The 23,935-nt window shown below is 44.4% G+C and overlaps 4 protein-coding genes across 9 annotated transcripts in view; all 4 read right to left on the bottom strand.

The window, feature by feature from the left end:
• The window catches only part of LOC117795077 (protocadherin gamma-B2-like), a 3,405-nt gene extending 1,960 nt beyond the window's left edge, over nt 1-1,445 (bottom strand). Inside the window, exon 1 of the mRNA XM_034655700.1 lies at nt 3-1,445. Coding sequence (XP_034511591.1) covers nt 3-1,415 — 1,413 coding nt within the window. The 5' untranslated portion in view covers nt 1,416-1,445. The remainder of the gene's footprint in view (nt 1-2) is intronic.
• Nucleotides 1-23,935, bottom strand: part of LOC100466380 (protocadherin gamma-C4) — a 181,669-nt gene that overhangs the window by 141,357 nt on the left and 16,377 nt on the right. Inside the window, exon 1 of one of the 6 annotated variants that reach the window (XM_019795455.2) lies at nt 19,276-21,863. The exons of 3 other annotated variants lie outside the window; for them this stretch is intronic. In XM_019795455.2, the coding sequence (XP_019651014.2) occupies nt 19,276-21,699 (2,424 nt within the window). In that variant the 5' untranslated portion in view covers nt 21,700-21,863. Of the gene's footprint in view, nt 1-14,111; nt 16,735-19,275; nt 21,987-23,935 lie in introns of those variants that run through there. 2 more of the 6 variants (XM_034656153.1, XM_034656158.1) reach the window with 2 other exon arrangements.
• On the bottom strand, nt 1,505-6,785 carry LOC117801483 (protocadherin gamma-A4-like). Its single transcript, XM_034656171.1, is given in 3 exon segments — nt 1,505-1,613; nt 4,171-4,726; nt 4,728-6,785. Coding segments are annotated over 3 exon segments (2,493 nt in total). The 5' UTR covers nt 6,593-6,785; the 3' UTR covers nt 1,505-1,541.
• LOC117795058 (protocadherin gamma-B1-like) lies at nt 9,155-11,805 on the bottom strand. Its single transcript, XM_034656174.1, has one exon. It carries the CDS (start codon nt 11,472-11,474, stop codon nt 9,297-9,299), a length of 2,178 nt encoding a protein of 725 aa, XP_034512065.1. The 5' UTR covers nt 11,475-11,805; the 3' UTR covers nt 9,155-9,296.

Raw genomic sequence — 23,935 nt, 5'->3', positions numbered from 1 at the left:
GCGATGGAGGCTCCAGGGGGGTTGTTCTCAGCCACATGGACCAAATAGAAAGCCTGTCCGAAAACTGGCGCGTTGTCGTTGACATCTGCGATGTGCAGCGTGATGCTTGTACTAGAGGAGAGGGGCGGCTTTCCCCTGTCGGTGGCCAATACAGTGATGTTGTATTCCGGAATCTCCTCTCTGTCCAGGGGCCCATCTGTCACTAGCTTGTAATAGTTCTTCGAGTAAGATTTAAGTATAAACTCAGCCCTTCCCAAGATGCGGCAGTAAACTTCTCCATTTTCTCCAGAGTCTCTATCCCTTGTTTTTATCAAGGCGATCACAGTTCCTGGTGGTGAATCTTCTGGTAGGGGAGTAAATACTGAAGTGATAATCACTTCAGGTGCACAATCATTCTCATCGAGAATTTCAACTTGGATACTGCAGTGGGCTGCTAGATCTCCAGGATCTTTTGCTTCTACACTGAAAGTGTAACTATTAGCAATTTCAAAATCAAAATCATCCTTTGTTGTGATTTCTCCTGTTCTTTTATCTAAGTTAAAGAACTGTTCCACTAGTTCATCCACATTATGAAAGGAGTAGGTGATCTCTGCGTTGACACCTTCGTCCTGGTCAGTGGCCGTTACTCGAAGCACGGAGAAGCCCCGGGGCACACCTTCCTGCAAACTGACCTTGTATATGTCCTGAATGAACACTGGGGGGTTATCATTAGCATCAGTCACATGGATTTGAATCTGGGTGGTGCCACTTTGTGGTGGGTCCCCACCATCCACAGCTGTTAGAACCAACTGATGGAAATTCTGTTCTTCTCTGTCTAAAGAATGTTTCAGAACCAACTCAGGATATTTACGTCCATCACCAGTCTGTTTCTCTGTGAGATCAAAGTGCTCATTGTCATTAAGATGGTAGCTTTGCAGTGAATTCAGACCAGCATCTGAATCTAGGGCCGGGTCTAGTGGAAATGTTTTACCTGGCTTGGTGGATTCTACAATTTTTAATTCAATCTTATTCTGTTTGAATAGTGGGATGTTGTCATTTACATCCTGCACTATTACTGCTACATGGAAAATATTTAGTGGGTTTTCAGCGACAGTATCAAAATCCAGAATACACAGAGGCTTCTTTCCGCATATCTGCTCTCGATCTATTCTGTCACTCACAATTAAGTCCCCATTCTCAGGGTTTACAGTGAAATATTCTTTCTCGGCGCTAACCCGCAGCTTCCGGGCTGGCAAGTCCTGGACACTGAGTCCCAGATCCTTGGCGAGGTTTCCTACCACCGAGTTTTGGGCCAGCTCTTCGGGAATTGAATAGCGGATTTGATTCGGGAGAGCCCCGCGGAACAAAGACAGCAGAAAAGCCAACAGTACCTGCCGCCACCGCGCTGGGCTGCTCCTCTGGGCGCTCGACCTCATCCTGTCTGTCTCCACGGTGGCTCTGCTTTTTGGTCGGGAGGAGAAATAAGCCCTCCGTGGATGGCAAAAGCCCGGGTAGGGTCTTCCTGCTTTTGTTTTCTGTATCCGAATCTTTACTGGTCTCCTCTAAGTGGCTGGTTTGAGCAGGAAGTTACCCTCTAAGAGGCTCCCAAATGCGTCTTCTCTCACTTTTTTGACCTACAGCGACACCCAGAGGTTTTCCCGTGGAAGTGCATCAATTGCTTGTAAATGTTTTGAGAAAATATTTTTCTGAATTTACAGAGACTATTTGTTTGTTTTTAAAATGGTATATATTCACATAACTCCAAAATGAAAAGGTACACACAACATATTGTCTCCTTTCTGCTTTCAACAACACATTTCTCCCAGGAGAAATAAGTGTTATGTTTTTTGTGTGTACCATTCCAGAGACATGTTTTGTAGTGCAGATTTTTATAAATGTTCCCCCCTTAATACGTAAATGTAAGTATACAATATACTGTATTCTGCATCTTGCTTTTTTCTTCATTTTATCTTGAAATTATTTCATATCAGTAGGTAAAGACTTTTCCCATTTATTTCTTCCATCATATCATTGCACAATAATTTACTTAACCAGAAACACGATTTTCTAAAAGAAACCCAGTGCCCATTCAAACAGAAACACCTTTTCAGTGTGATATTAGGGTAAAAATTATCTACTGCTCTCCTGGACATTTAAAATTTATATATCACTCTGATTCTGGAATGTATTCCTTTTTTTAAAAAGATTTTATTTATTTATTCGACAAAGACAGAGACAGCCAGCGAGAGAGGGAACACAAGCAGGGGGAGTGGGAGAGGAAGAAGCAGGCTCATAGCGGAGGAGCCTGATGTGGGGCTTGATCCCATAACACCAGGATCACGCCCTGAGCCAAAGACAGACGCTTAACCGCTGTGCCACCCAGGCGCCCCTGGGATGTATTCCTAATGCCAGCATCCAAATACGCTTGACACAGTTTCAGGGTGATTGATATTCCAAGTTTTACTTTAAAGCTTCAGTATTTTAAATAATCTTTCCTCAGAATCTCTCTCAGTATTATTTCCTCTCTTTTTTCCCCATGCCAGCTAATTGCATCACATGACATTGTTTTTTCTGTGTATCACAACACAGATTCCCACAAAGACAAAAGCATTTAGAAACTAAGATGCTCCCTTTTAAGCTGAATTGGGGCATAGTCCACAATCTACTGCTACAATTCCTGCCTATCTAAAGAGCACTAATTTGTGTAGCCTTAGACAATCATGAATTCTTAGTTAACTCACAGAATAAAGGAAAGCATAAGGAACAAAAGTGTTGCATATCCCTTGCACACAAAATATTTTCCCCATATCAGATCATCCTAGAGCCATCTCAGAGCTAACTGAAAGCAATTTTCAGGAACAGGGATGAGGCCTACTTAATAAGTAGCATAAATCGTATCAATTCAGAATCCAAGTTATCCAACCTTTATAAGTGATTCTCGTGATGAAAAAGAAAAGATTTTGAAAGTTATGTTTTCCTTAGAAATTGAGAAGGATCTCATAGTGATGCCATAATAGAAAATTTAGAAATTATTAAAATAACCCCCTTCAATCTACTTAAAGATGAATGAAATAAAATGGGCAATATTTTTGGTAATCACAGAAATGCACAAAGGAATCATACATACTGAGACCTGATGCATCTCACAAACTGAAACAACAAAATACTTGAAATACACCAATCCAATTGAGAAGCTATCCCTGTTAAAATTATATCTAAAAGTTAACATTTTCTCCAAAATTTATAAATTGCCACTATTTAATTATAATGGAAAATACCCTTTCAAGGAAAAAAAAAAACTTCAAAGTGTAAAAGAGGAAATTTAAAAATAGTCTAGAATCAATACGGCTTCATAAGACAGACTACTTTAATATGATTTTACACAGTTGCCTTTCATTTCAAGTTCTTCTCCTTTTTTTTTTTTTAGACATTCTCTAGGTGCCTGGGTGGCTCAGTTGGTTAAGCATCTGACTCTTGATTCAGCTCTGATCTTGTACTCAGGATTGTGAGTTCTAGCCCTGCCTTGGGCTTCACGCTGGGTGTGGTGCCTACTTAAAAAAAATAAAAAGTGATCTCTACACCCAACGTGGGGGTTCAAACTCATGACCCCAAGATCAAGAATCACATGCTCTACCCACTGAGCAGCAAAATGCCCTGCATTTCACAGTTCTAATCTATCCTTTCACTAATGCCTAAATGAAAATGGCACTTAAAGAAAAGAGACAGTGACATAAAATTAAGAAACTGTTGCTGAAACTGTAACTAAACAAAGACTACAAATGATAAGTAATAAACTTTAAAGAGTAGTAACTGCTATTGATTATTCTTGAGGGATCATCCGCCCCTCCCCTTTATTTTTATTATTTATTCATTTTTATAGATTTTGTTTATTTGAGAGAGAGAGCACAAGAAGAGGGAGCAGCAGGCAGAGGGAGAGGGAGAAGCAGATTCCCCTTGAGAGCCTGAGGTGGGGCTCCGTCCCACACCCTGGGATCATGACCTGAGCCTAAGGCAGACGCTTAACCAACTGAGCCACCCAGGCACCCCTGCCCATTCCCTTTAAAGTAACAGAATACTAAAAAAGAAGTGTCTTTACTTCATATATTACCTAATATATATATATTATCTTATACAATTGGAGACGTTTATATAGCTCTCTGCCTATGTTTTGGTGCGGCAAGACTGACTCACCTGATGAAGACTAGGGTCTCCTTTTGTTTCAAGTAAATCCTGAGTTATCAGAAGAGGCTCGCTTTTCCCACAGCTCTCCTGGCTGATGAGCGTGTCCGCATAGTTGGGCTGGGGGAAGATCACGTGACTCTCCCGCGAGTCCGCGGTGAGCGAGACCTCATGCGAATAGGTCTGCAGGAAAGCCCGCACCCCGTCCACGGCCACAAAGTGCGAGGCCGGCACGCCCACCAGCCCGCCTCCTGAAGCCTGGAGCAGGCGCGACGCGTGCCAGCGCCTCAGCCTGAGCGCCAGCAGCACGATGACAAAGGCGAGGAAGACGCAGGACACTGCGGCCACCGCCACCACCAGGTAGAGCGTGAGGTCCGAATCGTCTGGGTTGCCGGGGGTCCTGATGCTGCCCAGATCGGCCAGGACGTCCGGGATGCTGTCGGCCACGGCCACGGTGAGCGTGACGGTGGCCGAGAGAGGGGGCTGGCCGTGGTCCTGCACCGCCACCACCAGGCTCTGCTTGAGCGCGTCTCTGTCCAGCAGGGCCCGCGCCGTGCGCACCTCGCCCGTGCAGCCCCACCGCGAAGAGCCCTGGCTCGCTGGCCTTGAGCAGGCGGTAGGACAGCCAGGCGTTCTGGCCAGAGTCTCTGTCCACCGCCACCACTTTGGTGACCAGATAGCCGAGTTCTGCAGATCGGGGTGCCAGCTCCACGCCTGTGGAACCGTCAGTGGGGAGAGCAGGGTAAAGGATTTCAGGGGCATTGTCGTTCTGGTCCAGAATGAAAATACTCAAGGACACATTGCTGCTGAGTGGAGGGACCCCGCTGTCGCTGGCTGTCACTAATAGTTGCAGGTCTCTAACCTGCTCAAAGTCGAAGGAGCACAGTGCATACAGGACACCAGTATCAGAGTTGATGGAAACATAGGAAGAAAGAGGCATCCCATGGAATGTGTCCTCAGCCAAGGAGTATGTGACTCTGGCATTCTCGATACTGTCAGGGTCCTGGGCAGATATGGATAAAATGGAGGCTCCTCTGGGGTTATTTTCAGGAATGTAGGCAGAGTAGGACGCATGAGGAAAAGCAGGTGGATTGTCATTGATGTCTGCCACCTGCAGTGAGATGTGAGTTTCTGTGGAAAGTGGTGGAGTTCCGTGATCAGTGGCAGTTACTGTGAAGTTATATTCTGAAACTTCTTCCCTATCCAGTGTTCTGCTTGTCAACAGCCGATGATAATTTCCATAGGTCTTTTCAAGTGTGAATGGCAGATTATCCAGAATAGAACATGTGACAAGGCCATTCTCTCCTGAGTCACTGTCGTGCACATTGAAAAGTGCAATTACTGTGCCTGGGGAAGAAGTTTCTTGGATAGAGCTGGTGAGAGATGTAACAGTGACTTCTGGAGCATTGTCATTTACATCCAGAACTGTCACCAGTACCTTACTTCTGGCTCGGAGACCAGGTCCATCATGGGCTTCTACATCTATATCATAGAATCCAGAGTCTTCATAATCTAGATCCCCCAATATTGTTATGTCCCCAGTCAAAGAATTCAACTGGAATAATTGCGACATTTTATCTCTCACTTTACGGAAAGAATAGGTTACTTCTCCATTGGCTCCTTCATCTGGATCAGTGGCTTTTACAGCGAGTAGCCGGTAGCCCACTGGCACGTTCTCCAGAACCTTCACGCGGTATTCTGGCTGAGTGAATACGGGAGCATTGTCGTTGGTATCCACAAGCGTTACGTGAATCTTGACAGTGCCAGAGTGAACCAGGTCACCTCCGTCAAAGGCGGTGAGAAGGAGGTGGTGAACCGCCTCTACCTCTCGGTCTAGGGCAAGCTCCAGCACCAGCTCCGGGTACTTAATGCCATCTGCTCCGCTTTGCACGTCTAGGGAGAAGTGAACATTGGAGCTGAGCTGGTAACCCTGCAGGGAGTTTACCCCAACATCTGGATCAAATGCTTCAGGAAGAGGAAATCTTGTCCCAGGACTTTCATTTTCAGCAACTTTTATTTCCCTTTGCTCTGTCCCAAAGTTGGGCGCGTTATCATTAACATCGATGATTTCCACTTCTACTCCAAAAATCTTCACTTTGTCCTCCAGAAGAATCTCCAAGCTTACTACACACTTTGGAGATCTATCACAGAGCTCTTCCCGGTCTATCCTACCCGCGGTGACCAAGCTGCCGCTTCGCGGGTTCAGAGCAAAGAGCTGTGTCCTACCTCTGGAGACGATGCGGACTCCGCGCTCTGACAGTTGCCGGGGCTCCAGTCCCAGGTCCTTGGCGATACTGCCCACATAAGAGCCTTTCTCCAGCTCCTCAGGCACTGAGTAGCGGATCTGTTCGGCCTGGATTTTCCACAGGGCCCCCAGGAGAACGCAGATCCAGACCAGCCGGCTGCATTCTGGGCGATAAGGAGGAGCCGCCATTACCGCCCCGCGGCAGAATAGCTTCCGCTTGGGTGTTCCCTCGGTGGAGACCAGAGAAGCCCCAGGATCTTCAGGGTCCAAGATTTTGTGCTTTCGCCGTTAAACGTTGGAATTCTGGGGTCCGGTCTTAAGCTTTCCTAAAGCTACAGGGCTAATGCTTTGTGATGCAGAAATCTTGTGGTTCCGATTAAATTCCTGGTTATGTTTCCCCTGATTGGTGAACAGCGACACTCAGAGCCCTAACCTGTTACTGCAATTTATTCTTGGTGAAGAAAAGCACTACCTGTTTATACCATTCTTTTCCATAACCTATTTTTCCCAAAAGAATAAAATTCAAGCTCCTGTTGTTTTATTTGCAATGAAAATCCAGGCATGATCCAAAACTACTGCACAATAAACTTTCCAAAGTAATTTATTTATTTTTTAAAAAATATGGTGATTTTTTTTCTAAGAATTTTTTCTCAAGTTTTTCCATCATTTATTTTCATAGTCCATTTTCAGTGCAGTGCACTGTGTGAGGGACACATTTATCCTTCCCAGAAACAAGGATGAACTTGAAAATGAAAGAACAGATAGGTGTAAAAACAGTGTCAGGTCAGGAAGTTGGAGGTCCGAGCTCTAGGTCTTTACCTCCGCAGAAACAAGTTCCTTCACATGAGTTGACCCTTTAGAATCTGGGGCAACTTTTCAATTCTCTTTTAAGAAAACATCTACTGTTCAAGAGCTAGTCTTACCCCTGTGCAAATGGGCTTGGCAAATATGGTAATAAGTTTGGGAAGCTAATTTGTTCATTAATTTTGTATACACAACATTTTAGGTCACAGGCTATGTTTGTGACTATAATGTTCACAGTGTGTCCTCAAACTTTAGAACAGCACCTTTCATAAAGTAGACAATCAAACAGTTTTTCAATGTTTAATGAGTGCATTACTAATGTAACTGCAAAGCCCTATAACAATGGGTAAGTAACTCTGATATTAAAAATAAATAATAAAGAAGACAAAAGTTAAACTGAAGCTTCGTCTGTAAAAAGCAGACAATATTTAGTATTTTTTTCACATAAGGACATATGCAGAAGGCATTATTTTACCATCATTTATAAGTTTACTTTAGGTTTGATTTTAGAAATAACTACTAAAAGGAAAATTTTTAGTAGTTGTATATATATTATCAGTGCATGTTTCAGTTTTCTTATACATGAATACTTTGACTAATCTTAGAAAATTTAATATGAAGCAGCAAGTTGCAAGTTCTTTAGATTATTGCTCACATAATAATTAGCTTCTAGAAGTTACTTAAAAATTTTAATCAGACAAGAAAGTCCATTATTTATTCAGAATAGTAAAATCATCAGACTTTGGAGAGCAGAGTAAAGGTAATTTTCACAATCTCCAAAGGAGTCACAAATTGCTGGGGATTGGGAGGTAAAAGGAGCTGTTTGGAAAAACTTTGACTAACTTCTCAGAAACCTATACTTAAAAAAAAGAAATATGGGAGAAGCTTTATATACAAAAAGTTTCATCACATTCCTTATAATGGTCAAAAAGGAGAAAGAGTATAAAAATAAATTATTTAAGAATGGTTAAGATTATTTTTCTGAAGATCTTATTTTTTATAAAGGTTTTATTTATTGATTTGACGGAGAGAGAGAAAGCACAAGCAGGTGGAGCAGCAGGCAGAGGCAGAGGGAGAAGCTGGCTCTCTGCCTAGCAGAAAGCCCGACACAGGGCTCCATCCCAGGACTCTGGGATCATGACCTGAGCTGAAGGCAGATGCTTAACCAACTGAGCAACCCAGGCGCCCCTTAAGATCTTATTTTTAAGTAATCTCTACACCCAATGTGGGGTTCGAACGCACTACCTGGAAATCAAGTCTCACATGCTCTATGGATGGAGCCAGCCAGGTGCCCAGAAAGTTATTTTTGAATGTGATTATAGATGCAAATAAAATTGGCCCAAAGTTAGTGATCCAAATCAGTCTTTGCTACATGTAATAAGGCAAAGAAATGCTAACAGAACTATTGAAGGCTCAATTAAAAATACATATTGCAGCAAAAAGATGAAAAAATATATTTGATGAAGATGAACATTAATTTAAGCAGAAAGAACTGTCAGTACATTTATAAAGAATAAAGCTTGAAGTGCTCCCTTTGGCAGCACCTATACTAAGAATAAAGCTTGAAAAAAATAGTACCACACATCAACTAAGAAAGGCAGTGTTATTACTAATGATAGTGACATCCAAGAACAAGCTCTCTTTAGCACTATTTCCTGATCATACAAAATCGTCAACAGTACAGATTGAGAAGTCTTAATTAGGTAAACTACCAAGACTACTGAGCAATCAAGACACCAATCTCCACCCATCCAATACACCTCTTCTACTACTACCATCACTAGAAAAATGAACGACAATAAAAAATAATTATGCACGACCTGGAATAAAAGTAGGTTTGCAGAAACTCACGTGTGAGGCTAAAGACGAATCATAAACGATTTGGGGGTCTTCATTGCTGATACGTACATCCGTAGAAGGATCGTCACAAAGGAGATCCCGAGGAGGAACTATTTCCGCTTTCAGGTTGGGAAAAGTAAATTCTGTCTTAGCTAATCGTGAGGCCACGCACAGATTGTAGGAATAGGGCAAAGTCCCTTCGCTGTAAGTGGGGAGAACCCGAGGTCCGGACTTGGAACTGAGATCTCGCCTAAAGCAGCCCCAGGCAGCGGGGCTGGAGGAGCGTCCCAGGCGCAGGGCAACCGCCAGAATCACCGCGAGGAGGAAGAGCACCGAAATCAAGGCCAAAGCCACCACCAGGTAAAACTGCAGCTCTGCCCTGAGGGTCAGAGGGCGCCGGCCGGTCGCTGACATCCGGAAGCACCTCCTGTAAACTGTCAGCGAAAACCAGGAGCAGCGTGGCTGTGGCCGAGAGGGGCGGCTGTCCCCCATCCCGCACAGCGACCAGCAGGCGCTGGCGGGCCGCGTCCCTGTCGCCCAAAGCACGCGCCGTGCGCACCTCGCCCGTGCGCAGCCCCAGGCTGAAGAGTCCCGGCTCGCTGGCCTGCAGCACGTGGTACGACAGCCAGGCATTGTGTCCCGAGTCGGCGTCTACCGCCACCACCTTGGTGACCAGGTAGCCGGGCTGCGCGGCGCGCGGCACCGTGTCGAAGAGCGCCGAGCCGTCGGGCCCCAGCGCCGGGTACAGCACCCGCGGCGCGTTGTCGTTGCGGTCGTCCACCAACACGCGCAGGCTCACGTTGGCGCTGAGCGCCGGCGAGCCCTGGTCGCGGGCCTGCAGGGTCAGCTCGAAGGCGCGCAGCTGCTCGTGGTCGAAGGCGCGCTGCGCGAACACCACGCCGCTCTGCGCGCTCACGGACACGTAGGACGCCAGCGCCCGTGGCTCCAGGTCGCTGGCCACAATGGAGTAGGAGACGCGGCCGTTGTGTCCCAGATCCGGGTCAAAGGCGCTGACTTGCGCAATAGAGGCGCCTGGAGGATTGTTCTCGGCCACGTGGACCACGTAAGAGGCCTGGTGGAAAACCGGCACGTTGTCGTTGATATCGCTGATGTGTAGGGTGATGCTTGTACTGGAGAATAGCGAGGGCTTGCCCTTGTCAGTGGCTGTGATGGTGACATTATACTCCGCCATTTGCTCCCTATCTAGGGCATTGTCAATCACCAGCTTGTAATAATTCTTGGAGGTGGATTCTAACTTGAAAGGAACGTCTTCCTGAATATAGCACGTCACCAGACCGTTTTGCCCAGAGTCCCGGTCTCTCACTTTAAAGAGGGCTACTACGGTTCCAAGGTTTGAGTCCTCGGGAATCTGGTTAGAAGAGGACATCAACATGACCTCTGGGGCATTATCATTCTCATCAACAATTTCAATCTGAACATTACAGTGAGCCGTGTGCATCCCTCCATCCCTGGCTTCTACAACCAACATATATCTACTTGTCTTTTCAAAGTCCAATGTACCATTGGTTGTAATGTCACCAGTATTTGGATTGAGATTGAAGAGGAGGCTGGTACTTGTTGGGGCACTGAGGAAGGCATAGGTGATCTCTGCGTTAACACCCTCGTCCTGGTCGGTGGCCATCACTTGGAGCACGGAGGTCCCTGAAGGCACATTCTCTTGGAGGCTAACTTTGTATGTGTCCTGCCTGAACACTGGAGCATTATCATTGGCATCGGTGACCTGAATCCGGATCTGGGTGGTGCCGCTTAGTGGAGGGTCTCCACCGTCCATGGCGGTCAGGATTAACTGGTGGGAGCTCTGCCGTTCTCTGTCCAGAGGTTTTTCCAGCAGTAATTCTGGGTATTTACTTCCATCAGGACTTTCCTTAGTTGTCACAGAGAAGTGTTCGTTGGAGTTGATAGTGTATATCTTCAGTGAGTTACTTTCTACATCTGCATCTTGTGCAGAATCCAGAGGGAATTTTACACCTGGTAAGGCTGACTCACAGATTTCCAAATCAATGCCTTTTGCAGTGAAACATGGTGCATTGTCATTAATATCTTGGATTGCAACAATCACGTGGAAAACATTCATTGGATTTTCAGCAACCATTTCAAATTCTAGCGCACACTCAGATTTCCTACCGCAAATTTCCTCTCGATCTATCCTACCATTCACTAACAAATCCCCACTCTCTGCACTCACACTGAAGAAATTCTCTGCACTAACCCGCAGTTTTCGAGCTGGCACCTCCTGGACACTGAGCTTCAGGTCCTTGGCGAGGTTCCCCACCCGCAAGCCCTTGGCCAGCTCCTCCGGAATAGTGTATTGGATCTGCTGGGAGATAGCCCCCCATAACAAAGACAGCAGGAAGAGAAACAGTACCTGAATTTTCATCGGTTCAGCTTTTCTGGAGCGTCTTTGCATTTTTTTTTAACTCCCTGGGAAGCTTCTTTTCAGGATGTCTCTGGGATGTTTAAAAAAAAATCACTGACAGCACCTGGACTTTTGTGATTTGAGAGTAGGACTTGAGTTGGTGGGTGCACAGGCGCCGCCTCCGTGTTCTGATGCGCTCAGGATAAAGCCGGAAAACACTGCCCAACTCTCCCGAAGAATTGCGAACCTTTCTTCCCTTTGGTCAACAGCGGCGCCCGGAGGTTGTCTGGGAGAACTGCATATTGTCCAGCCTTTCACCCTCAACGTGTAAGCTATGTACCTTGTTTATTTGTTGGAAAAACCAAGTATTCATGTTTTCCCTCTAAATTTGATATGTTCTACTTTTTATCATTTCATAAGCATTGCTATCATTTTACATTCTTTTTTACATTAAAAAATTTCACAAGGCTTACAACCATTTTTTCAGTTTTGGGGGCAAAAATATCTTCAATTATTTCACTGTATTTATGCACACTGGCATGACTAATATGGATGTAACAAAATAAGTTATTGGTTTTTTATTCACATTTTAGTGAACTATGATCCCTACATTTTTGTAAAATCCATAACCTCCCTTATATAGTATTTTAACTCTCTCCATAAATACTTTATCAATTCAGTAATACTTTCCAAAGATACAGTTTTTGCAAAAAAAGAGTGAGTCAAGACCCTAGACTTATTTTAATGTATTGCTTATTTTTTAAAGCATAGATAATCTTCCCATTAAGTACAGCACAGCCTGATATTTTGTTAAAGTGACCAATTTAGTATACATGCTTTTATACAGCTCAATCTTGTGAATGCCATATTTATTTTTTATGAAATCAGTGCTTTTTACTATATGTATATATATGCAATATTCCATAAGCCAATGCTCAGCTCCAGCTGATTTATACCATTAATAAGTATAATGAATTTGACTTGATCACTGGTAAAGCTTGGAGAGGTGTTGAGAGTCCTTAGACACTCCATTTTGGAACTTACCCTGTAATCTTTGAACTCATCTTGGGTAACTAAAACAAATACCTTTATTTCAATGCACTACCAAATTAGATACTAATGTAATGATATATTCTACTGTTGTGCAGGGGTAATACATACTCACATTACACTCCAGTCAGAACAGACTATATCTATTTTACTAAGACATTATTTTCATTGTTTTCCCTACTTCATAACTTTATATTTTCTGTGCCTTTTGCTGTTCCCCTTTCTATTGTAATGAATTCTTGCCCATCCTTAAGAAAATCCTTTTTAGTGAAATAGAGTGTCTAGACTTTTCATTATCTGTACAAGTAGATGGAAATTGTACTGCCTTTGTACTCCCTACACACTTTCGCAACATTTATATAGGCTTTGTTTTATACAAGATTCTTAGAAAATTTGCTTTGAGAATCTAAAGTTCCCCTGGCACTATCCATTTAGCAATTTTTCCCATTATGAGGAAAGTGATACTAATTACACTTTATCACATTATAAAGATTTTTCCTTAAAGAAGACATTTTGAAGATTGTGCGCCTTTTTTTCTGTGATGTATTTGCAAGTGTAAGTGAAAATACACCTTTCCCTGCTCTTAGTTATTTTGCTCAGGCCCTGCATCTCACACTCATGAATATATCTCTTTCTAATGTATTGAGGGAGAGAGATGTTCCTTTATTTGAAATCTAATGAAATATATTTTGGTCTCATTTTGGAGGACTCTCTGAGGTGATTTTATGGGTGAAAATAATTTCATAAATTTCAAAATGGGCCAACAATTTCTGGCTCAAAGAAGTTGTAGGATTCTATTCTATTGTTGGAGTAGCTGGACTGGAAATGTCCTGCTGAGAATAAGACATATCTCCTTGCATTTTTAAAAATCCTTCTCACAGGGAAAGAAATGTCCCTCGAAGACTCATAACAGTTTAGGCAATTGACCTCCCCACCTTCAGACAAAAGGCTGAAATCAATATGAATGCACACATACACCCACACATACTTTAGGTATACACAGTAAGGAACACTGGCCAGGTAAAACCACTTGACCAAGCCGTACATTTTTTTACCCAACAGTTTTTATGTCATTGAAATGAGAAGAGTGTGGCCTGGCATGGAAAGAGCAAGCATCATTTTACAGGAGCTTAACATACCTAATATTTATATTTTTATTTGTATCAGTTGGGAGAAGCTAAGTAGGTTGGAGTGATAAACTTCAAATCACAAGAAGTTAAAATTTAAAAAAGTCTATTTATCACAGATATACACATCAATGTATGACAACTACAGAGCTCTTCTCCTGGTATAGTTTTTCAAGCACTCAGGTAGAAGGAACAGTCACAGTTTCAAAAAATAACTTAGAGATCTGGAAATTCTTAAAATGCCAGCAGGAGCTTCCTCCAGGGAGAGGCACATATTACTTCCATTTACACAATATTGGCCAGAACTAGTTATCTAGGCCCACTCAGTCATAATCAGGTCAGGAAGATCAACTCTACCACAGGCCCAGAAGAAGAGAGAAACAGACACTTAAGCAATAGAACTAAGGACTACCACATAGTTTTATTTTCAAATAAATGTGCATTAAATCTTTATATTAGCTGTACTGGCATAACTGTTCTTCACAGTATTCCAAAAAAGAAAGAAACTTACCTGAAGTAGGTTGGAGTCTCCTTTCGTTTCCAGTAAATCTTGAGATACCAGGAAGGACTCGCTTTTCTCACAGCTCTCCTGGCTGACGAGCGTGTCCGCATAGTTGGGCTGGGGGAAGATCACGTGACTCTCCCGCGAGTCCGCGGTGAGCGAGACCTCATGCGAATAGGTCTGCAGGAAAGCCCGCACCCCGTCCACGCCCACAAAGTGCGAGGCCGGCACGCCCACCAGCCCGCCTCCTGAAGCCTGGAGCAGGCGCGACGCGTGCCAGCGCCTCAGCCTGAGCGCCAGCAACACGATGACAAAGGCGAGGAAGACGCAGGACACTGCGGCCACCGCCACCACCAGGTAGAGCGTGAGGTCCGAATCGTCTGGGTCGCCGGGGGTCCTGATGCTGCCCAGATCGGCCAGGACGTCCGGGATGCTGTCGGCCACGGCCACGGTGAGCGTGACGGTGGCCGAGAGAGGGGGCTGGCCGTGGTCCTGCACCGCCACCACCAGGCTCTGCTTGAGCGCGTCTCTGTCCAGCAGGGCCCGCGCCGTGCGCACCTCGCCCGTGTGCAGCCCCACCGCGAAGAGCCCTGGCTCGCTGGCCTTGAGCAGGCGGTAGGACAGCCAGGCGTTCTGGCCAGAGTCTCTGTCCACCGCCACCACCTTGGTGACCAGGTAGCCGGGCTCTGCAGATCGGGGTGCCAGCTCCACGCCGGTGGAACCGTCGGTGGGGACGGCGGGGTACAGGACTTCCGGCGCGTTGTCATTCTGGTCCAGCACGAACAGGCTCAGTGACACATTGCTGCTGAGTGGAGGGCTCCCACTGTCACTGGCTGTCACCAATAGCTGTAGGTCTCTAACCTGCTCATAGTCAAAGGAACGGAGTGCATACAGGACACCGGTGTCAGAATTGATGGAGACATAGGTGGAGAGAGGCTCTCCCTGGATAGTATCCTCGGTCAGTGCATAAGTGATGTGGGCATTGCTGATGCTGTCGGGATCCTGGGCGGTCACGCAGAAGATGGAAGCTCCCCTGGGGTTGTTTTCAGAAACATAGGCAGAGTAGGAGGACTGACTGAAGGCAGGTGGGTTGTCATTGATGTCTGCAACATACAGAGTGATATGAGTGCTCGTGGACAGTGGGGGATTTCCCCCATCTGTGGCTCTGAGAGTGATGTTATATTCAGACACCTGTTCACGGTCTAGAGATCTGGCTGTCACTAAGCGGTAATATTGGTCTATTGATTTTTCTAAATTAAATGGCATATTTCCCAGGACAAAAACTGTGACTTGCCCATTTTGCCCAGAATCCCGGTCATGTACATTGATAAGGGCAATTTCTCTTCCAGCAGTAGCCTCTTCTGGGATTGATCCAGTAAGAGAAGTGATTGTAACTTCTGGGGCATTGTCATTCACATCCAGAACCATGACTAAAATCTTAGCTGTTGAAAAGAGACCAGGTCCATCTTGTGCTTCAATTTTAATTTCATAGAATGTAGCATCCTCATAATCTAGACTTTTTAAAATTGATATATCTCCAGTCACTGAATTGAGATCAAACATCTGAGCGACTTTCCCAGGCATTTTATCTAGAATATAGGACACTTGAGCATTGAATCCTTCATCAGGGTCAGTGGCATTCACTGTGAGCAGCGTGGTACCTACTGGCAAGTTCTCCGGAACACTTACTTGATATTCAGGTTGAGTAAATACTGGTGGGTTGTCATTTGCATCCAGAACTATCACTTGGATGCACAAGTTACCAGAGCGGACAGGGTTTCCACCGTCAGAAGCAATGAGGACAAGCTGGTGAACCTTCTTTTGTTCACGGTCCAGAGCCCTCTCCAGCACCAGCTCTGGGTACTTGGCCCCATCAGAGACATGCTTCACAGTCAGGGAAAAGTAGTCACTGGGGCTGAGGTGGTAGTTCTGAAGGGAGTTCATGCCCACATCTGGGTCAAATGCAGTCTTAAGTGGAAATCGAGTTCCAGGAGCAGTTAGTTCACCAATTTTTATTTCCAATTCCTCTGTTAGAAAATCAGGAGCATTATCATTAATGTCTTTAATTTCTATTTCTACTTCAAAAATTTTCAATTTGTCCTCAACCAGGATGTTAAATTTTACCAGACACAGTACACTCTGAGCACAGAGCTCCTCCCGGTCTATCCTGCCTGCGGTGACCAAGCTGCCGCTTCGCAGGTTCAGAGCAAAGAGCTCCGTCCTACCTCTAGAGACGATGCGGACTCCATGCTCCGCCAGCTCCCAGGGGTCGAGTCCCAGGTTCTTGGAGATGTTGCCCACAAAGGAGCCTTTGTCCAGCTCCTCCTGCACTGAGTAGTGGATCTGCCCGGATCCAGTCTTGCACAGCGTCCCCAGAAGCATGCACAGCAGGGTCAGTCCTCTGCTGTGTCTGAATCTCAGGTATTTGGTCATCTCCTCTTTGGCGAATTATTTTCTGTGAGTTCGGTTCCAGTTGCCCACGACGGACTCAAATCTTATTTTTTCTCAAGGAACTAAGCCTTTTATGGTCCTAATTTATGGCTCACAGAGATGGCTGACTGACAAGGTGAGCTTTGTAGCAGCCTCGGATTTTCTGGAGTCTGATTGACTGGTTCTTTGATTTTTAGGAACAAGGAAATGGTGGACTAGCTCTCCAGCTCCGTTTTCCTCCTTGAGTGGTCAACAGCGACACTCAGAGGCCTAATACTTTACTGCACTCTCTCAGACAAACCCACGTTAGTAATTTTTAAGTTTCTCAACACCTGAAATCGTCTTTACCAGAGGTAATGGGTGTCAATTTCACACAGTTGAATTGTTATATGTTAAAGTATGTAACTTCAAGTTCCTTGGGAAGCCACACGCTAACCTTAACACCACCAATATTGCTTCAAACATGCTGGAGTTACTGTTTTGAAATGTTCAAAGTTTAAAAACCACAAAAAATCAGCCATATTTATAATTATACTTATCAAAGTTTGTCCTTGATGGTCTGACATCTTAGTTTCAATAATTATAATTTAACCCATTCATTAAACAAACATATAATTGGATGTTAGATGATATGTGGGGATTTAAGGTAAATGATATGAACATAGCCACTCCCCCCACCCAGAGCTATGAAGATAAAATCAAACAAGGAATTCCAGTGCATTGAGAAAACTACCATAATGGGAGAAGCCAAAGGTGATGGGAAGGCTTCCAGCCTGGCCTTGGAGGTTAGCAAAGGCTCTCCCAAGAAACATGACAGGAGTGGATCAGGGAAAAGGCCTGGATGTGAGAGAGAATAGTATAGCAATGTCTAGATGTGAGAGAAATCAAAGAACTTCAGGGTACTGAAAGTAGTTCACTTTGGCTAAATCAAGAGTGAGGGTGTTTTCTAAAGACCCAAACTGAAACCGGTAGAGATAAACTTTTGTTTTATGTTCCAGAAATGATCTCTCTCTTTGTTTTGCTCTCCAAGCACAAAAATAGAAATATATTTGTCGGGGCGCCTGGGTGGCACAGCGGTTAAAGCGTCTGCCTTCAGCTCAGGGCGTGATCCCGGCGTTATGGGATCGAGCCCCACATCAGGCTCCTCTGCTGTGAGCCTGCTTCTTCCTCTCCCACTCCCCCTGCTTGTGTTCCCTCTCTCGCTGGCTGTCTCTATCTCTGTCAAATAAATAAATAAAATCTTTAAAANTCATTTCAAGCATGTACTGTTACAAACTTATCCATAAGGCATTTATTCTTGTGAAGAGATAGCATAAACACTATAAGGAGCTCTGTCTTTAATTTTTCTCAGTTTATACTTTATTACCTAGAAGTAAAGATGGTATGATGTATTATTCCACAATAAGTTTCAATTTTATCTCCTAGAGAATTATGTAATAGTAATAAAACACAAAAGACACATTGGCTTAGATCAGCTCTCCTCAAATCCCCTTAAGTATAATAAAAAAATCACAGCACCTTGAAAGATGATAATACCATTAAACACAAGACTCAGTTAGTATATGATTACTTCCAAATCAAAATTTAAAATTATCCCAGTTATACAGAATATTAGTGTAGTCTTTGTTCTTCATTATTGAAAACATAACGAACATACTAAAAGCCAACTTGGAAAGGAATGAGGAAGGAAGACGGTGGTTGTGAGGAAGACTAGGGTTAGGTGAGGGACTGCAAATATTTTTAACACTGTTATGAGTAGGAATCTTTGAGAAGAGAAATGTATAAGGAGGATTTTTAGGGGCAATTATTTGATATGGCCTCTGAATCCCTTGAGGATATATATTATTTTTAATGATAGAAAGTAAATGCGGTTTCCAGATATGAGAAAATACAAGAAAAACGTATTTACTATTACACTACCCATTTATTATACAGCAAACAATAATTCAATCACTTTGTTAAGCAACAACTACTTTAGAAGTCACTAGGATTTTTAACTAAGCTGAGATACCATGACATACCTTCGTAATACACAGTGAAGCATATGTATTTCTAAATTTCCATTTTTTAAATAGGGACGGTCATACAAATCAAATAAAATGAAGAACCTCACTGCCAAACTGAAGGAAAAATATTAAAATTGAGTGAGAAGAAACTAAAGTGTTTCATTACTCATAGATTAAAATATAAAACAAAACCCAGGAATTTTAAAGCACTTGAGTAAACATAAAATTCATCTTTCATTTTAAAAAATAATCTTTTTATTTTTTAAAGAGTAAACTCTACCCCCAACATAGGACTAAAACTCATGGCCACCAGATCAAGACTCACATGGTTCAGTGACTGAGCCAGCCAGGGACCCCTCAACCTTCATATTTTTAAGAGAGAAAGAATTACTGACCCAGGTAGATGAGATTATTTGTCCGGGGATGGGAAAGAAAGTATGAGAAACCAGATATACCAGTTCCTAATGGAATGCTCTTTGATAACCTAAATATCATATTCACCCGATATTAACTCCTGATTTATACTAATACGATGATTCTAGCCCCTCTTCCCCTTACTGGGTGTGAACTCTTAGAACTATTGAGAAATACTTCACCCGGGCTCATTTCCTAAGAATTGATATATTCACAAGGAAATATGAGAAATAGAAAAGATGTGGTACACAACAGAGGCAGCTAAGTAAATAAACATGTTTATTTTAGCAATAGCTACTAAGTATATTGTGAAGGGAATTTACCTGAGAAAATGTTTCTTCTCCTTTATCTTCAAGTAAAGACTGAGGTGCTGATAGAAAATCCTTTTTCTCACAGCTCTCCTGGCTGATGAGCGTGTCCGCATAGTTGGGCTGGGGGAAGATCACGTGACTCTCCCGCGAGTCCGCGGTGAGCGAGACCTCATGCGAATAGGTCTGCAGGAAAGCCCGCACCCCGTCCACGGCCACAAAGTGCGAGGCCGGCACGCCCACCAGCCCGCCTCCTGAAGCCTGGAGCAGGCGCGACGCGTGCCAGCGCCTCAGCCTGAGCGCCAGCAGCACGATGACAAAGGCGAGGAAGACGCAGGACACTGCGGCCACCGCCACCACCAGGTAGAGCGTGAGGTCCGAATCGTCTGGGTCGCCGGGGGTCCTGATGCTGCCCAGATCGGCCAGGACGTCCGGGATGCTGTCGGCCACGGCCACGGTGAGCGTGACGGTGGCCGAGAGAGGGGGCTGGCCGTGGTCCCGCACCGCCACCACCAGGCTCTGCTTGAGCGCGTCTCTGTCTAGCAGGGCCCGCGCCGTGCGCACCTCGCCCGTGTGCAGCCCCACCGCGAAGAGCCCTGGCTCGCTGGCCTTGAGCAGGCGGTAGGACAGCCAGGCGTTCTGGCCAGAGTCTCTGTCCACCGCCACCACCTTGGTGACCAGGTAGCCGGGCTCTGCAGATCGGGGTGCAAGCTCCACGCCGGTGGAACCGTCGGTGGGGAGGGCGGGGTACAGGATTTCCGGCGCGTTGTCGTTCTGGTCCAGCACGAATATGCTCAATGACACATTGCTGCTGAGGGGTGGGTTCCCATTGTCCCACGCAGTCAACCACAGCTGCAAATCCTGTAACTGCTCATAGTCGAAGGAGCGCAACGCATAGACGATGCCGGTGTCAGAATTGATGGAGATGTAAGAGGACAGGGGTGCACCCTGAAGAGTGTCTTCAGTCAAAGAGTAAGTTATATGGGCATTGTCGTCACTGTCAGGGTCATGGGCCTCCACAGAAATGATGGAGGCACCTCTGGGATTATTTTCAGGAATGTAGGCAGAGTAGGACATATGGGGGAAAGTGGGTGGGTTGTCATTGATGTCTGCCACCTGCAGCAAAATGTAAGCCTCTGTGGACAGAGATGGTTTCCCTCCATCTTTAGCAGTCACAGTGACATTGTAAAAGGAAAACTGTTCCCTGTCAAGGGCTCTGGTTGTAACCAGTCGGTGGTAATTGTCCACAGATCTTTCTAACTTGAAAGGAAGGTTCTCAGGGAGTGAACATGTGATAAATGCATTCTGCCCAGAGTCTCTGTCATGTACATTGAAAAGTGCAATTATGGTTCCTGGGGGACAGTCTTCAGGAATTGAGCTAGTAGCAGATGTCATGTAAAATTCTGGGGCATTGTCATTCACATCCAGAACTGTCACAATAACCTTTGTCCTGGTCAGAAGACCTGGACCATCCTGAGCTTCGATATCAATTTCATGGACTTCGGCATCCTCAAAATCTAGACTCTTTGTGATTGTTATATCTCCAGATGTTGACTCAAGCTCAAATACCTCTGAGGTTTCTCCCGGGTTTTTCTCTTGAAAATATGTCACTTGGGCATTGTATCCCTCATCTGTGTCAGTGGCGGTCACTGTGAGTATCCGGGTGCCTACGGGCATATTCTCAGGAACACTTACACGGTACTCGGGCTGTGTAAATATAGGCGCGTTGTCGTTCACATCCAGAACGGTCACGCGGATGCGGGAGGTGCCAGATCGGACTGGACTGCCCCCATCCAAAGCCACAAGGACGAGGTGGTGAACGGCCTTTTCCTCACGGTCCAGGGCGAGCTCCAGCACCAGCTCAGGGTGCTTGTTCCCATCCACTCCGCTTCGCACATCCAGGGAGAAGTGGTCATTTGGGTTCAGTTCGTACTTCTGAAGAGCATTTTCTCCTACGTCCGCATCATGCGCACTCTTTAGGGGGATTCGGAATCCTGGCGTAGTCGTTTCACTTATTTTTAACTCTAGTTCCTCTACTCCAAAGCGAGGGGCATTATCATTAATATCTGTTATTTCCACCTCTACTGAATAAATGTTCAATTTGTCTTCCAGGAGTATGTTAAAATTCACCAGGCACGGCACACTCTGAGCGCAGAGCTCCTCCCGGTCTATGCTGTCCGCGGTGACCAAACTGCCCGTTCGCGGATTCAGAGCAAAAAGCTGCGTCCTACCTCTGGAGACGATGCGGACTCCGCGCTCTGCCAGTGCCAGGGGCTCCAGCCCCAGGTCCTTGGCGATGTCACCCACGAAGGAGCCTTTGTCAATCTCTTCTGGCACAGAATAGTGCATCTGCCCAGCTCCGACCTCCCACAAGACGGCCAAAAGAAAGCAGAGCTTAATAAGCCTTCCGCGTTGTGGCAACTTTTGCACAGCCGCCATTTCTTCTGCGGCAATCTTCTCTCCCAGGCAACTTCCAGCCTCCAGCGCGAGATTCCAGTCTTTATTCCTCAGGGTACGAGGGGACCAGCATTCACAGGACACAAGTCACTGTAGAGAGAACTTTAAGCTGCTGGACTGATTTTTTTTTTCCCAGTCCGGAAGCTTGGGGGCCAAACGCCCAGCCCTTTTTATGTGGGAGCCGGAATGTTGGACTGGATGTCTTGCAGGCTTTTACTGCTAAGGTGGTCAGCAGCGACGCTCAGAGGCCTAAGTAATTTATGCACCCTCTAAGGCAAACCCAAGTTAGTTTTTGTTAGCTTTGTGACTTTCAAGTTGCTTTGAAGAATCTTAGTTTTAAGATACCTTAGAAGTAGCTTTTTCAAGTCAGGAGTCTTTTTCTCAGAATTAATAAGGATGTGTCAACAAATGTGACCTTGACAGTAGTTGCTAGGAAAGTATTACTACTGAACACTCAAGGCATTTATCAAGGCTGCCACTGCCCTTGCTCCAAACATCTTCAGCTTCTTATTTTATACTCAAAGGCAGTAAGATCAACTTTAGAACATCAGCTATCTTCTAAGGTCATATATTTTGGACTTCTGTTCTTGATGCCTTAGAATTTAACTTCAACATCTGTATTTTAAAAATTGAATTATCAGACATTTAATTGGGTGACTATTGTATACCTGGCACTTTGCCTGATTGATGCTGGAGAAAGAAATGGTGAACCTGATGAACACAGTCCTTGGTCTCAGGAAGCTTACAGCATAGGGGAGGACACAGAAAATGAAATAGAGTATTTTAATAGAATATATTAACTGCTACAAAGGTGGGAAATACTGGGCAATGGAAAGGGGTACATAAGAAGGGTATCCAGCCTAGATTCGGGGGTCAGAACTTCTCCAAGACATTATTGAAGATGACTCCTAAAGGGTAGGAATGGGTGAAGAAGAGGCTGGAGTAGTGTTCTAGAACCTCAGTACAAATGCTTGGAGGTGAAAAGCTGCATGGAACATTAAGGAAAGTGAAGGGGATTGTTCTTTGTTCTTTTTCTTTTTCAAGATTTTGTTTATTTATTTGAGAGAGAGAGAGAGACAGCACAGGCAGAGGGAAAGGTCAGAGGGAGAGGGCGAAGTAGACTTCCCACTGAGCAGGGAGCCTGACCTGGGGCTTGATCCCAGGACTCTGAGATCATGACCTGAGCTGAAGACAGACGCTTAACTGACTGAACCACCCAGGCACCCTCTTCTTCATTTTCAAGATTGTTTTTGGCTATTTGAGGTTCCTTACTGCTTCATATGAATTTTAGAATGGATTTTTCCCCTATTTCTGCAAAAAAAAAATCATTGGGATTTTGATAGGGATTGCATTGAATCTACAGATTGCTTTGGGTATTTCTGTAAGTTTTTAATGAGTACTCTCAGGTTAAGGTTGTTTCCTTCAATTCCTATTTTGCTAAATGATTTTAATCATGTGTTGAATATTCTCAAGAGCTTTATTATGCCTCTATTTAAATGAATATGTGGCTTTTTATCTTTAATCTCTTAATATAGAGTTTTGCATTATTAGATTTTCTTATATTGGAATATCCTTGCATCCGTAAAATAAACCCTAGTCATAAGTTATAAATATTATTTTTAAACATATGATAGATAGGGTTTGATAATATCTTAATTAAGATTTTAAATCAACATTCTTAAATGAGATTGCCCACTTCTGATCTCATTTCAGTCTGTTTATCTTTTGGTTTCTCCCTTGTTGAACTTTTTTTCATTTTTACTTTCACTCATTCCTCTGAGAATGGAAAAAAATTGGAAACAAGTGAAATCAACTCACCTTGTTTTCTAGTAGGGCCTCTACTTTTTTAGATTTTTAAAATCTTTTCATCAACATTGTTTTGATGCTTTCAAGTCTCATTCAATAACTGTTCAACATCCCTTACTGCAGCTCTCTAAAGACTTACCTGTTCTTTGTCTTTGACAATACCTAGTTTTACTCTATTATTTCCCACTCATGCTTCTTGCTTTGAATCAAATTGTTTTATTTTCCCCCAGTCTCCCTTGCTTTTCTTTCTCCTTTTCCAAGTCTTTGTTTCTAATCAGAATTTGGGGTTTTCTTTTAGAATCTTTAAAAAGAATTCTAGTCATGTCATCTGTCTACTCTGTATTAGTCCTAGCATTGGACTTGACAGGATTTTCATTTCCCTCCCCTGGTCTCAGTATGACTATTGTCTGAT

This window comes from Ailuropoda melanoleuca, chromosome 3 (genome assembly GCF_002007445.2).
Source record: "Ailuropoda melanoleuca isolate Jingjing chromosome 3, ASM200744v2, whole genome shotgun sequence".
Lineage (NCBI taxonomy): Eukaryota > Metazoa > Chordata > Mammalia > Carnivora > Ursidae > Ailuropoda > Ailuropoda melanoleuca.
Note: the sequence above shows the minus strand (reverse complement) of the source record. Positions and strands in the feature narration are given on the sequence as shown.

What these genes read in the sequence shown, in the direction of transcription:
- LOC117795058 (XM_034656174.1), bottom strand. Translation starts at nt 11,474, where the DNA reads ATGCAAAGACGCTCCAGAAAAGCTGAACCGATGAAAATTCAGGTACTG.